This window comes from Anabrus simplex, chromosome 11 (genome assembly GCF_040414725.1).
Source record: "Anabrus simplex isolate iqAnaSimp1 chromosome 11, ASM4041472v1, whole genome shotgun sequence".
In the NCBI taxonomy this organism is placed as follows: Eukaryota; Metazoa; Arthropoda; class Insecta; order Orthoptera; family Tettigoniidae; genus Anabrus; species Anabrus simplex.
The window spans coordinates 129038975-129051480 of NC_090275.1; the positions used below are offsets into that span (position 1 = coordinate 129038975).

The 12506-nt window shown below is 38.4% G+C and overlaps 1 protein-coding gene across 2 annotated transcripts in view; it reads left to right on the forward strand.

Annotated features, from left to right (window-relative positions):
- The window catches only part of shtd (shattered), a 786765-nt gene that overhangs the window by 543330 nt on the left and 230929 nt on the right, over nt 1-12506 (forward strand). Inside the window, exon 23 of one of the 2 annotated variants that reach the window (XM_067155551.2) lies at nt 8566-8748. The exons of the other annotated variant lie outside the window; for it this stretch is intronic. Coding sequence (XP_067011652.2) covers nt 8566-8748 — 183 coding nt within the window. The remainder of the gene's footprint in view (nt 1-8565; nt 8749-12506) is intronic. 2 annotated transcript variants of the gene reach the window in all.

A 12506-nucleotide genomic window follows, 5' to 3' on the forward strand; every position in this document is an offset into this window, starting at 1 on the left:
GAGGGGTGAGAGAGCGTCCACACTAGGCGCAATTCCCTCACGAAATTATTTCGCGAAGAAATTGCGCTTAATGTAAACGCAGCTTAAGCTTTGAATGTAGTATCCTCTGGTTTCTCATTTTCACTCTTGCCTAGTTCTAGGTCTTCCCTTGTAAAACTTGTAAGTGTTAGCATGGTGTTGAGCAATATGCAAACAAATGAAAGATGAAATGGCAAAAGTGAACAACGATGGCTAAAGCCCACAAGAATATCGCTTATTTCCTAGGGAACAGAAGTTCAACTTACGTCTACTTATGTTGTCAAGGTAGGAAATCTTATGAGCACTCCCATGGCACGTATTTGTATGGTGTGAGTGACAGCTGAGTGATGGATAGGATCTCTGACTGAATTTTATTAATAAACACCAAGTTTACATATGGCATGGTGTGCCAAGTGTACTGCTACATCTTATGTTTGAACTCAGGAGGCCGATGTTCTATGACTGACAAATACAGGAAATAGGATAGTAACACGCGTGAGACCACAGTTGGACCATTCTTGAGAGATGATGTGCTTCTCTGATGGTACTGGAAGCACGACAGAATGATGAGAGGGTCTGTCTGACCTGTCTTTGTAAATGATGGAAAGCAACGAACAAGAGTAAACACTGTGGCAGATGATTGTGGGAAGAGGAGAGGATAGGCTGCTATTCTCATACATCCATGTCTCCTTCCCAGCTTCATCAGCTTCATTGAGATCTTCAGTCTTCATGTGGAAAGTGAAAGACTAGGAGAGGGAGGAATAGTCATTATAATTAATGGAAAGAAACAAGCGTCAGATCAAGTTGTTTATAGAAGCGAGCTTGCCGGCTGCTGAGGAGGAAAGATTCCATCTTCAGTAAACTTCCAATTACAGTATTTGTGTCCACATTATCTGGTTTGCGGGCTATTCATCCAGTCTAAAAATGTAATAAAATACAATACTGTAGTGTATATAGATTGTACCAGTAACAGGGGCGGCTTTTCAGGTGAAGTAGGTGAAGTGCCACTTCACCATTTATTTTTAACAATATGATTTTTTTAAATTTATTTTTCTTATGACATTTGTTTGTTTTACGGAAAGAAACTGTTTTTTTGTGTGGTGTTTGGAGCACCAAGAGCTCGCATCACTTGATGAGAAGCAGGGTGTGGTGGTGGTGGTGGTTATTATTTTAAGAGGAAGTACAACTAGGCAATCATCCTCTATATAACACTAATCAGAGGAAAAAATGGAAGGGATCCGACACTTCGAAAAATGAAGATGTCGGCCAAAGGAAGACAAGGGCCACGAAGGGCATGAAATTGAAAGACTCCCTTGCCCTCACAAACCTGATAGCGTTGGGGTCAGAAAAGAACAAGTGTTGACCGAGTGAGGTCGGATAGAATAGATGAAAGTGAGGAGCCTGGCACAAGTAAGTGGAAGCAATGCCAGGACTCAGCTGAGGGCCCCGTGGTCGCCAACCCATGCTCCAAAGTTCGGAGCCCCTGGGGCTGAGAAGCAGGGGAACTCACGAAAGCGCCAGCTGTCAGCCACAGTACGGCGCGTGAGATTGAGTGAAAGATAGGAAACTTATTTAAATCTAAGAATTTCATTTTTGTCCGTATTGAACTGAGAATGGAAGATAGGAAACTTAAAAGGGTCCACCTTTTCAATACAATAAATGTTATAGTTTGTTTACAACATATATTTACACTTGGAACTAGTTTCGACGCTGTTTGGCGTCATCTTCAGTGAAGACGAGAGATTCTGCAGCTGGCTGTACTTCCCTCGTACCGCTTGGCTTTGGCGGTTGCCATGACAACCATGACGTCACCCACGTTCTTTCCTCACAGCGAAATGTGCAAGTGAAGTTGCCGGGAGATTAGAATGTTTCGTCTTCCCTGCGTCATCCTGTGTGAAGTACGAGTACTGACGCATCTTGGTTCATTCGTAGTGTTGTGCTGTTTTATTTAAACGTGTCCTGTTTATGACATAGTGTGTATTTTATTAGAAGCACCATGTTCACGTTGGAGAAACAAAGATCAGAATAAAGTTCTACGTTTTGGTCGCCCTACTGAATCACTGCAAATTTGTGCTACAACAGAAGTAAAACATTCCGGTAAATCTTACAATCTTAGTTTCAAACGATTGTGGTTTAAGGAATTCCCATGGTTGTGCTCCTCTCCAGCTCTACAGAAGTTGTTTTGTTGGCATTGTTTGCTTTTTAGCATTAAAAATAACGTTGGGAATAAAGAAGGATTTTCAGCCCTTTTGAGCATAACACGTTCTTTACATAAGCACTCAGACTCTGCAGAACATATAAAATGCCAGCTAGATTTAAAGACTGTGGAAGGAAACCAAAATACGATCTCTGATACCCTGAAGGAAAATGCTAGACTACATATTGTACAGTTCAATGAAAATGTACGTTTAAATAGGCTTTTCCTTCAGCTGGTAATTGATGCAGTACTCTATTTAAGTAAGCAAGAACTAGGTTTTCGTGGTCATGATGAAACATTAAATTCAATCTTCTTCTTCTTCTTCTTCTTCGTTTTGCCTCATGACTGAGGCGTCGTGACTATCATAATATTCAGACCTCTAGCCAATGAACCATACTCCGCCATTCTTCCCTATCTAAAGCTTTCAACGTGGTTGCTCTGAGAGAACTCTGTAGGGGGCCGTTCACCATGTCAATCCACTGTGTTGGTACTCGTCCTCGTCTGGTTCCCTGGACTTTGCCCTCAACAGTCAACTTTTGAAGACTACCATCTCGGCGCATTATATGTCCAAAGTAGCGTACAATCTGCTGATAGACCTTACACGATAGACCAACTTTTATCTGAAGTTGGTTCACGACTGATGTGTTCGTGCGATGAGCTGTCCAAGGAATCCTTAACATTTTCCTCCAGCACCACATTTCAAAGCTTTCTATCCGTTCACGATCACGTTTGGGGATGGTCCACGTCTCTGCGCCATACAAGAAGACAGAAGACTAGTGATACAACAAGCTTCTTTTTTTGTCTTAATGGTGATGTTGTTATCTTTCCAGATCTTCTCCTACCTTTGCTATTTCAATTCTTCGCTATTTCATCTTTGGAACCACCAGAATGGGATTGTAAGGAACCTAGATATACATATTGATGTACAACTTCACAGCCTCCAATCTGTTTGATATGTGGACTGTTGTTGTTCTTACGATCAACAATCATGACTTTGGTTTTCTGTCGATTTAGGCGTAATCCAATTTCTAGGCTTGCTTCCTCTACTCTCATGATCAGCTCTGTCAACTCCTCTTCAGATGATGCTATCAAGGTGGTGTCATGAGCAAATCTCAAGTTGTTGATCTTGCATCCCCCAATGGAAAACCCTTTGTCCCAGTCATCTAATGCAGTTCTCATTGCATATTCACCATAGAGATTGAAAAGTAACAGTGACAGGATACATCCCTGACAGACTCCGGCTGTATTTTCCTTATATGAGGACGGTTTGAAAAGTTCTCGGAATCACCACTAGATGTCAGTGCTAGAGCAACGAGGTTCCCGCGCAATAATCACACATCCTTTGTGAGTGAACACGTGGCGCGTCAGTGCTCTAGCTGCAGGAGTGTGGTAGTGACGACTCTTTGTTGTTGTTCCCGCGTAGTGATTTGTGACAATGGAAAAAACTGAGATTCGAGCAGTGATTAAATACTTTCTAAAGAAAGGTATGGAAGCAAAGGAAATTCATGCCGACTTTCAGAACACACTGGAGGACTCAGCTCCTTCATTTTCAACTGTTGCCAAGTGGACCAGCGAGTTTAAATTTGGTCGGGAGAGCTTGGATGATGATCCACGTAGTGGACGGCCAAACAGTGTTACGACCCCAGAATTTATCACAAAAGTGCATAAAATGGTCATGGAGGATCGTCGACTGAAAGTGCGGGAGATTGCTGAAGCTGTAGGGATGTCTTCTGAATGGGTGTATTATATTTTAACCGAAGAATTGGGTATGAAAAAATTATCCACAAGATGGGTGCCGCGGCTCTTGACATTGGACAATAAACGCACCTGATTCTAAATGTCCGAGCAAAGTCTGGCCCGTTTCCAGTGCAACCAACAAGATTTTTTGTGCCGGTTTGTGACTACAGATGAAACTTGGGTCCACTACTATACCCCAGAGACAAAACAGCAGTCAAAGCAGTGGAAACATATTGATTCACCACCACCAAAGAAAGCAAAGGCAGTGCGTTCTGCCGGAAAGGTCATGGCCTCAGTTTTCTGGGATGCAAAAGGCATTCTGCTGATAGATTGTCTTCCTACTGGCCAAACAATTATGGGGCAATACTATGCAAACCTCCTAGACCAACTACAGGAAACGATATGCGAAACAAGGCCTGGTTTGGCAAGGAAAAAGGTCATCTTTCATCAGGATAACGCTCCGCCGCACACAAGTGTTATTGCCATGGCAAAACTTCATGAACTGGGGTACAAATTGTTGCCATGTCCACCTTATTCACCTGATTTGGCACCATCAGACTTTCATCTATTCCCCAAGCTGAAAATTTTCCTCGGTGGATGGAGATTTTCTAAAAGGGAAGAACTGATAGCTGAATTGGAGAGGTATTTTGCAGGCCTGGAGGAATCACATTTTCGAGTTGGGATCAAGGCATTGGAACATCGCTGGACCAAATGCATTAGTCCATTAGTCTACAGGGAGACTATGTTGAAAAATAAAAGAAATAAAAGCAATTCCACCGAGGTAAGATACTTAATTCTGGTACATTCCGAGAACTTTTTAAACCACCTACGTACAAGGACTTGAGGAGATCAATCTGTCACATAAGAAATATACTTACCAGTGGCAATAATTTATTGTGGAAGGGAGAAGTCCACTCCAAAGTGCATTATAAAGGCCTGGAACTATTATTAAAACTTCTGCTCTCTTACCTATATCTTATGAAATGAGAAACACTAGTTAAAATAAATAATTTTAATAAATCTATTTGAATTTAGGTATCACATATGTAATTAAGGAACAGCTTTAAATGTTAATATCTGTTACTAAGTAAAATTAGTGAGCTCAACTGATTAACTAGAGATACTGAGTTTGCTGATAATCAATTTCAAAGTCTTAAATGAGGTACCTCACTCCGAAAGAAACCAAATATTTACTTAAATTATAACTAGGATAAATAGATTATTATTAAAGAGAAAATGATATCCGGAACTCCAAAATTATTTCAGTTCGGTGGGTCTAGTAATATAATATCAGAATAAAGAGACAATCTCTCAACATTTAAGGGTTAAGAATACAGGTGAAAATTATTTAAGTTTGAGTCAGATCAAATTTGATGATCAGTTAGGATTCTTCCACAAAGTCACAAGCTAAAGGTGCACAAGTAAAGTTATCCAGTCATCAACCCTCTATTTTGGTAACATCTGAAGTCTCTATTTGTTGACAAAAAACAATGGAAGGCATAAAAAAAGAATTATCATAAAAAAACGTAAGAAGCTGGCAACAACCAAAACAATAGCCAGGTCCAAATGTAACGTATCGAAAATAAAGGCTCCAGTGAGCTACGGAAGTAATTTTGGGTTTACAATTACATTAGAAGAAAAGAATGTGAGCCTGCACATCATCATCCATCTTAGGTCTAACCTCACTTATACGAGCACATTAATTGGTCTTAAATTAACCTTACCAATCATTAAATAATGAAACATCATTTAAACGTTACTATTAACGATGTTACCAGAAGTGAACATTGATTGTATCGAATGTCTTGATTTGAATAGAGTCCACGGAATATGAGATTTAGTTCACAATGTGATGAAATTGACACTAAATTTAGCCATACCAATCAGCACATTTAGTTAGTTAGAGGTTCCGGAATAAATACAACAGATTAAAACATACTTAAACATTACTAGGCCTACATTGACTTAGAAGAAAACAACTTATCCCACATTTTGAAGAAAACAAATTCGCCGGCTGGCGGTGATGCAAGAAAGGGTGTACAACCCTTTAATTCAACAAGGATCCTTATCCCGGATCATATTCCTTTCCTTTTCCCATCTTTTCTAGCACGAAACACAACATTCCATCTGAAGCAGACTCCATCACCGTATAGACAACCAACAACATTTTTTATTTGTCCGTCTCAGTAATTTACCTAATTGTCGCAGCTTATACTGGCAGCCACTAGGAGCGCCACTAACTGGGTAGGACTTTGTTTACAAGGAACGCCAACAGGATGCGCTGCAATGCACACACGTTTCAATTCAGAACGTAACACGAATTTTAAATTACTTGCCGAGGGTGTCCAAATCCTTTAATAACGTCACACAATCAAATGGAGTGGTAAACCCATGTCATCCAAAATTTTCCAAAGATGGTTCCATTTGACAGTATCAAAGGCCTTTTGGTAGTCAATAAAGCACAGGTATACCAGAACATTGAATTCTCTAGCCTTTTCTATGATTTGTCTTAGGCGTAAGATCTTTTTCTCGAGTGCCTTTTCCTTTCATGAATCCAGCCTGGACTTCAGAAATTTGATACTCTAGGAATGCCCAGAGTCTCTTCTGCAGGATATGAAGCATAACTTTACTGGCATGTGAAATCAAAGCAATTAAGCGATAATTTCCACATTTTTTCCTCGATCCTTTCTTGTGGATTGGGACAAAGATTGACTGTACCCATTCTTCGGGCCATCTTCTAGAATTCCATATTACCTGGCAGATTTTCAACAGCATTTCAATTCCAGCATCGTCTGTAGCTTTCAAGACTTCTGCACTTATTCCATCAGGTCCACACGCTTTTCCAGTTCGCAGCATTTTCAAAGCCATTTCTACTTCATCTCGGAGGATGTCAGGTAATTTTAAGGAATTGTTAACATTGCTGGTATCAAGGAGCCCGGCAGAAATACAAAACCAGTATTCTAAGATAAAAAGTGTGTTTAGTGCTTTTTAGCGTGCTGGACCCTCCGCCAGTTACAGGTACGAGGTACAACACGTAGTTCCTAAATTTGTTGCTCGAAACTTAACGGGTTATAGCTCTTCACCATACTTTACAGCCACTGACGGGTAAGGTACATTCCTTCCACATGTTGTATGAAAGCGCTTCATTTCCTTGTTAGAACTCAACTTTTCAGCAATAGTCTTCTTCTGCAGATGAGGAACTGGATTTTGTCTAAACTGGCTTCTTACAGAAATCACCTTTTGGTTGAAATAATTTGGCATAATGTTGTTCTTCATCGAAGAGAGAGTGCATTTCTTTTCATAAAAATAATCATTGTGCCTCGGCTAACCTTCAAATCCGGGATACTGATTCCATTTCTCGTCCTTTAAAATACAGCACTTCGTGAGAAACAGCATTTAATGGGAAAGTTAATATTAATACGGAACCTGAAGAATGAAATTCTTAATGTTAAATAGAAACAGCATATCGAACGTTGCGTAACAAAATCATATATTTAAGCAGGTCCTCCTCTACTTTTGGAAACTTGCCGCCTTTTGGTCCGCTAAATGCTTTGCGAGACTTGTTGGTTGCTTGAAGTTCGCTTCTCTGTTACCGTGCTAATGCACGTTGCATTCGGATACTGAACACTTGTGGCCGTATGTTTGGGCGTAACTGATCGCCACGAGTTTATATGTTGCGGTATTACCTGAACGTAAAGCAGAAAATTCAACATTCTGGTAAAGAATAGAAAAATTTGAGATGGGAGAGTTGAAAGGAGAATAATAAAACTTTGTTTTACACCTGTTCAGTACTTAACAATTCTAGGTGTAAAACAAAGTTTTATTATTCTCCTTTCAGTTGATTTTAAATACGGGATCTAAAGTCAGAATAGTCTCTTTGAATGGGAGAGTTGGTCAAATAGGAGCACAGACTATTCGTAATTTCAACAAAAGAAAATAAAAGGTGAAGGATTTTGTACAGAATGGTGATAAATGTTTTAAAAGTCTGCACTTCTACTGTGGTTCAACCAAAAGTTCTCGGCAGTACAGAGGAAGTGCCTTCATTAGCCGTCTCATTCACCTATATGACTTGATCCCCCTGTGGATAAGAAGCCACCACAGGTGGTGGAGTCCATTAACACTCCATATCTCAAGCCTTGTGTGGATATACAAAATATTATCCCCGTCCCTGAATGGTATTGTAAATATTACACCCAGTGACAGCTTTATGAGTGATTTCCTCTTGCTTCTTCCACTACTTGCAAGCAGGAGCCAGATAGGCTTAAGTCAGCTTTACGGCTTTTCAAGCCTCTTTATACATCACCATTCTGCGTCTCACCACAAGCAAATATAACTGCATGAAATTTATGAAAGACTGACTTGTTGAGATCTCTAGACTATACCTGAGTGAAAATCAATAAATATCATTATTTAAAAATTATCTGCACAACCATACATTTTGCATCCGCCAAGACACTCGCTTCGCGGATATTCGCAGGACTCTGTGTTTAGTGTTTAGCCGCACATTACCCGGCACATGCAGGCAGCCTAAACGGCCTTGCATGCAGTAGCTAAGAACTTACTTGATCCATCATTGCGTTTATTATTCGTGTTTGTCTGTTCTGTATGAACAGGTCGTCCTCCTGGCCCGGAGATGGAGAACAGTGTGGATCGTGAGTCGTACTCCCTAGCAGCTGGGCTGGCTCTGGGGCTGGTGGTGTTAGGACAAGGCTCACAACTCTCGGGTCTGAGCGACCTTGCCATCCCCGATATGCTCCACTACTACATGGTGGGCGGACATCGCAGACCTTTCATGGGTACGTAGCTTCATCTTTCTTGTGGTCCTGTCATGATTTATTTACACTTTTGTAGGGTCCTCACAATCTTTTACCTTAGTACTGTACCATTTCATTGCCCTGATTACTTAAAACAGAATGTTAAAGTCGTCATTTGCTGTGAGTATCACTAAAATTGTTCTATATCAAACGGCAGAAAATACGAGTTAAAAGATACGGACAAATGGAATCAAGGTGGCCGTGACCGAGATAAATTCGTTAAAATCAACAGAGAGAACAATCGAACACTGAATTCAATTAAGCCATGGTGAAGTACGAGAGACAAATTACGTGAAAAAAATTAACAAATTTTAATGGAAAAATTCCAAAATTTATCGATAAAAGCAAACATATTACGGAATCCTAACGCTGTGCATCTCAAATATACGAGGTCTCAAGCGAAATATACAGGAGATAAGATACAGCTTAGTGTATACTAGGATTGCACTGAAGAAATACGGAAGCTTCTTTAGGAAACGCTTTAAGAAAACGCTAAGATTTAAAGCGTGTTAACGATAAATAAGACAATACTTACATAAAGTCCGTATTGTTGTACGTATACTTTTAGGTTAAGTTAATATTCCACCTTTACAATACCATAAGTTTATTGTCTATTTATTTAAACAACATTATTAACTATGACGGGACATGTTTTGTCTAAGTTGTAGACATCATCAGCCGTGCTTTTGTGCTTTTTCTTAAATATCTTACGGCTGATGATGTCTACAAGTTGGCGGGAAGAGATCGAAGTATTGACAACTTTTAACATACCAGAAACAAAGAATAATCAACTCAGTGCGGTAAACCTTAAAATAAAAAATTACTTTGTGATTTTAATAGTTCCTCTTCACAGTAGAGGGCATAACGTAGGTTTTTTTTTGTAGAGACATCTGTAGAGAAAAGTCCAAACTTCTTGCACTAGTTTTTGCAAACTTCATATATCAGATGGCATTCTTTAAGGCGCTTCATTTGAATGAACGTTGCATGTTTACTGTGTGGTAGGCCTGCTGCTTAACTGACAGACACAAATGACTGCCCTAATACGATACTCGTCGAGTATGAAGGGAGACGAATCTTCGTAGCTAGAATTTACAACCCCATGCCCCTCCAGACGTCAGTCACATCAGAGCATTAATGAGATGAAATGAATTACGTGATATAAGAGTAACTAAAACTCATGTGTTCACCATTTATCCTTTTAAAATTTAGAAATACTGCCTTCTAACAAAAATAGCCAGTAAAACTCAGAATACATTCATAAGTTTGTTAAAGAATAGTGTCCTATGTTAACATGTACAATTTATAGCTCTTTGTAGCCTAGAAGTCATGTGTTCACTAAACAAAATTTGACCAGTATACATTGAGATACTGAGATTAGGAAAAGTTTTGTGATGTCATTTGTGTGGAGCGTACTCTTATATGGATGTGAATCTTGGACAATCCAAGAACAGGATAGGAAACGGCTTGAAACATTTGAGATGTGGGTCTGGAGGTGAATGTTTAAAGTCAGTTGGGCTGAAAAAACCAACAAAAGTATCAATGTGTAATATAACTATTTATAATAGTTTATTTGAATCCGCCTTGATCAATACATTCATTAAATGAAAGAAACATTATTAATTAAACCATACATGTTTCGGGAAATCTCAGCCATTCCCTTCATCAGTGGTTAGATCAAAGAATAACACAATATGACACAATCTTTTGTTTTACAATTTGAAGGAGTATTGTGTCCCAATACATCATATCAGAGAGTAAAGAGAACTTATGAAATATTATAAAAATGATCAATACATACAATTTTGGTTGAACTGAATGAGAACACTATACAAATTTAGGATCTTAAAGTTTTTCTTTTTCTTTTTGTTCCTTAAATGATTATATGCTAGCCTAAACAGTGGGTTATCTTCTGTACTTTTCTCATTTAAACTTGATTCAGAATTACATTTTTGTGTAAGGTAAATTTCTAAATTTTCCAAAACATTCATCAGTTTTCCCTTTTTGGTTGAATGTAATAATTTCATGTCATTGGAAATGTCTGTAAATTTATGATTCATTTCAACCATATGTTCTCCCATGGCAATGGTACAGAAGATAACCCACTGTTTAGGCTAGCATATAATCATTTAAGGAACAAAAAGAAAAAGAAAAGAAGAAAAACTTGAAGATCCTAAATTTGTATAGTGTTCTCATTCAGTTCAACCAAAATTGTATGTATTGATCATTTTTATAATATTTCATAAGTTCTCTTTACTCTTTGATATGATGTATTGGGACACAATACTCCTTCAAATTGTAAAAACAAAAGATTGTGTCATATTGTGTTATTCTTTGATCTAACCACTGATGAAGGGAATGATTGAGATTTCCCGAAACATGTATGGTTTAATTAATAATGTTTCTTTCATTTAATGAGTGTCTTGATCAAGGCGGATTTAAATAAACTATTATAAATAGTTATATTATACATTCAGACCAGTCAATACGGACCAAACACAATATTAACCTATCATGTTTAAGTTTATTAACAAAAGTATCATGCGAGAAATACAGGTGAAGAAACAGCTGATGATAACAATACATAGAAGAGCAGCTAAATTCATTGGACACACAGTGCATCATAATATCTTTCTGACCAATCTGCTAGAAGGAAAGATCTTAGGAAGGAAGGGAAGAGGTCGACCTAGGAAGCAATTCCTTCAAGTATTGATGCAAAACATTGGATGTAGTTCCTACTGTGAGATGAAACGACAAAGCATTGCCTTTAGACATTGATTGATGGACCCCCCACTTACGTTTTTTGGCTATATGTGTGGAAAAAGAAGGGGTTAAATACGGTAGTTCAACACCAAACACAACGTGGCATTTTAGTTTCAATTTTAAATGTGTAGTCCGATGTTTTAGACTTGGATTTTAAATCAAAACCACACCCAGGCAACTGGAGCGGGACATTGATAATTTTAAATTAAGACATACCAAATTTTTTCTTTATTATTGGTTGTATGTAAACATATGTTTCAAATTATATCTTGGCTGAAGATGATCCAATGTATGTAGGTTCGAAACTACAGTAGAAGTCCGCTAGAGCGAGTACGGTATATAATGAGAACCCTGTTTTACAACAATTTTTTGCTGTCCCTTCAAAATTCCTATATTAAACTGTTTATTATACTTCGGTTACAGCGAGAACTCTAAGCACGAGATTTTTTCCATTACCGATAGTTATGCACTCCAGCGATTATGTTGCATTAGATTGATTAACTTCGGTATCGTTTCCTTACTATTTCCACTAGCGAGTTCTCTCTTCGACATTTGAAAACAATGTCGGAGTCAATTAGTAATACCCGTCGACTGCTGTTCCATAAAGAAAATTTGAAATGAAAGAGGACATATTTTTGTAATAAATGCGTACATAACGTGTCGGATAACAGTTGTTAACTGGTAAAAATAAAGGCCAACTAAATGATCGCTAAATTTTAATGCTAAATACTGCAATTAAGTAAGAATGGGACACAATTCGAGATATAGCAGAGTGCATAATTGATTTCAGATGTTCTCGCATCTGGTTAAATTACGGAAAGGCTATTATCATGTAAATTTATAGCGAAAAGGTATAATTTCTCTACTGGCGCTTGAAGAGTGTTTTCATCATACATATATTATGTTAAGTTAGGACAGGTGACGCTGTTTGAAGAAGGAAACTGAAATGTTTGCCACAGAAGCCTCTGAAGTGATACCGT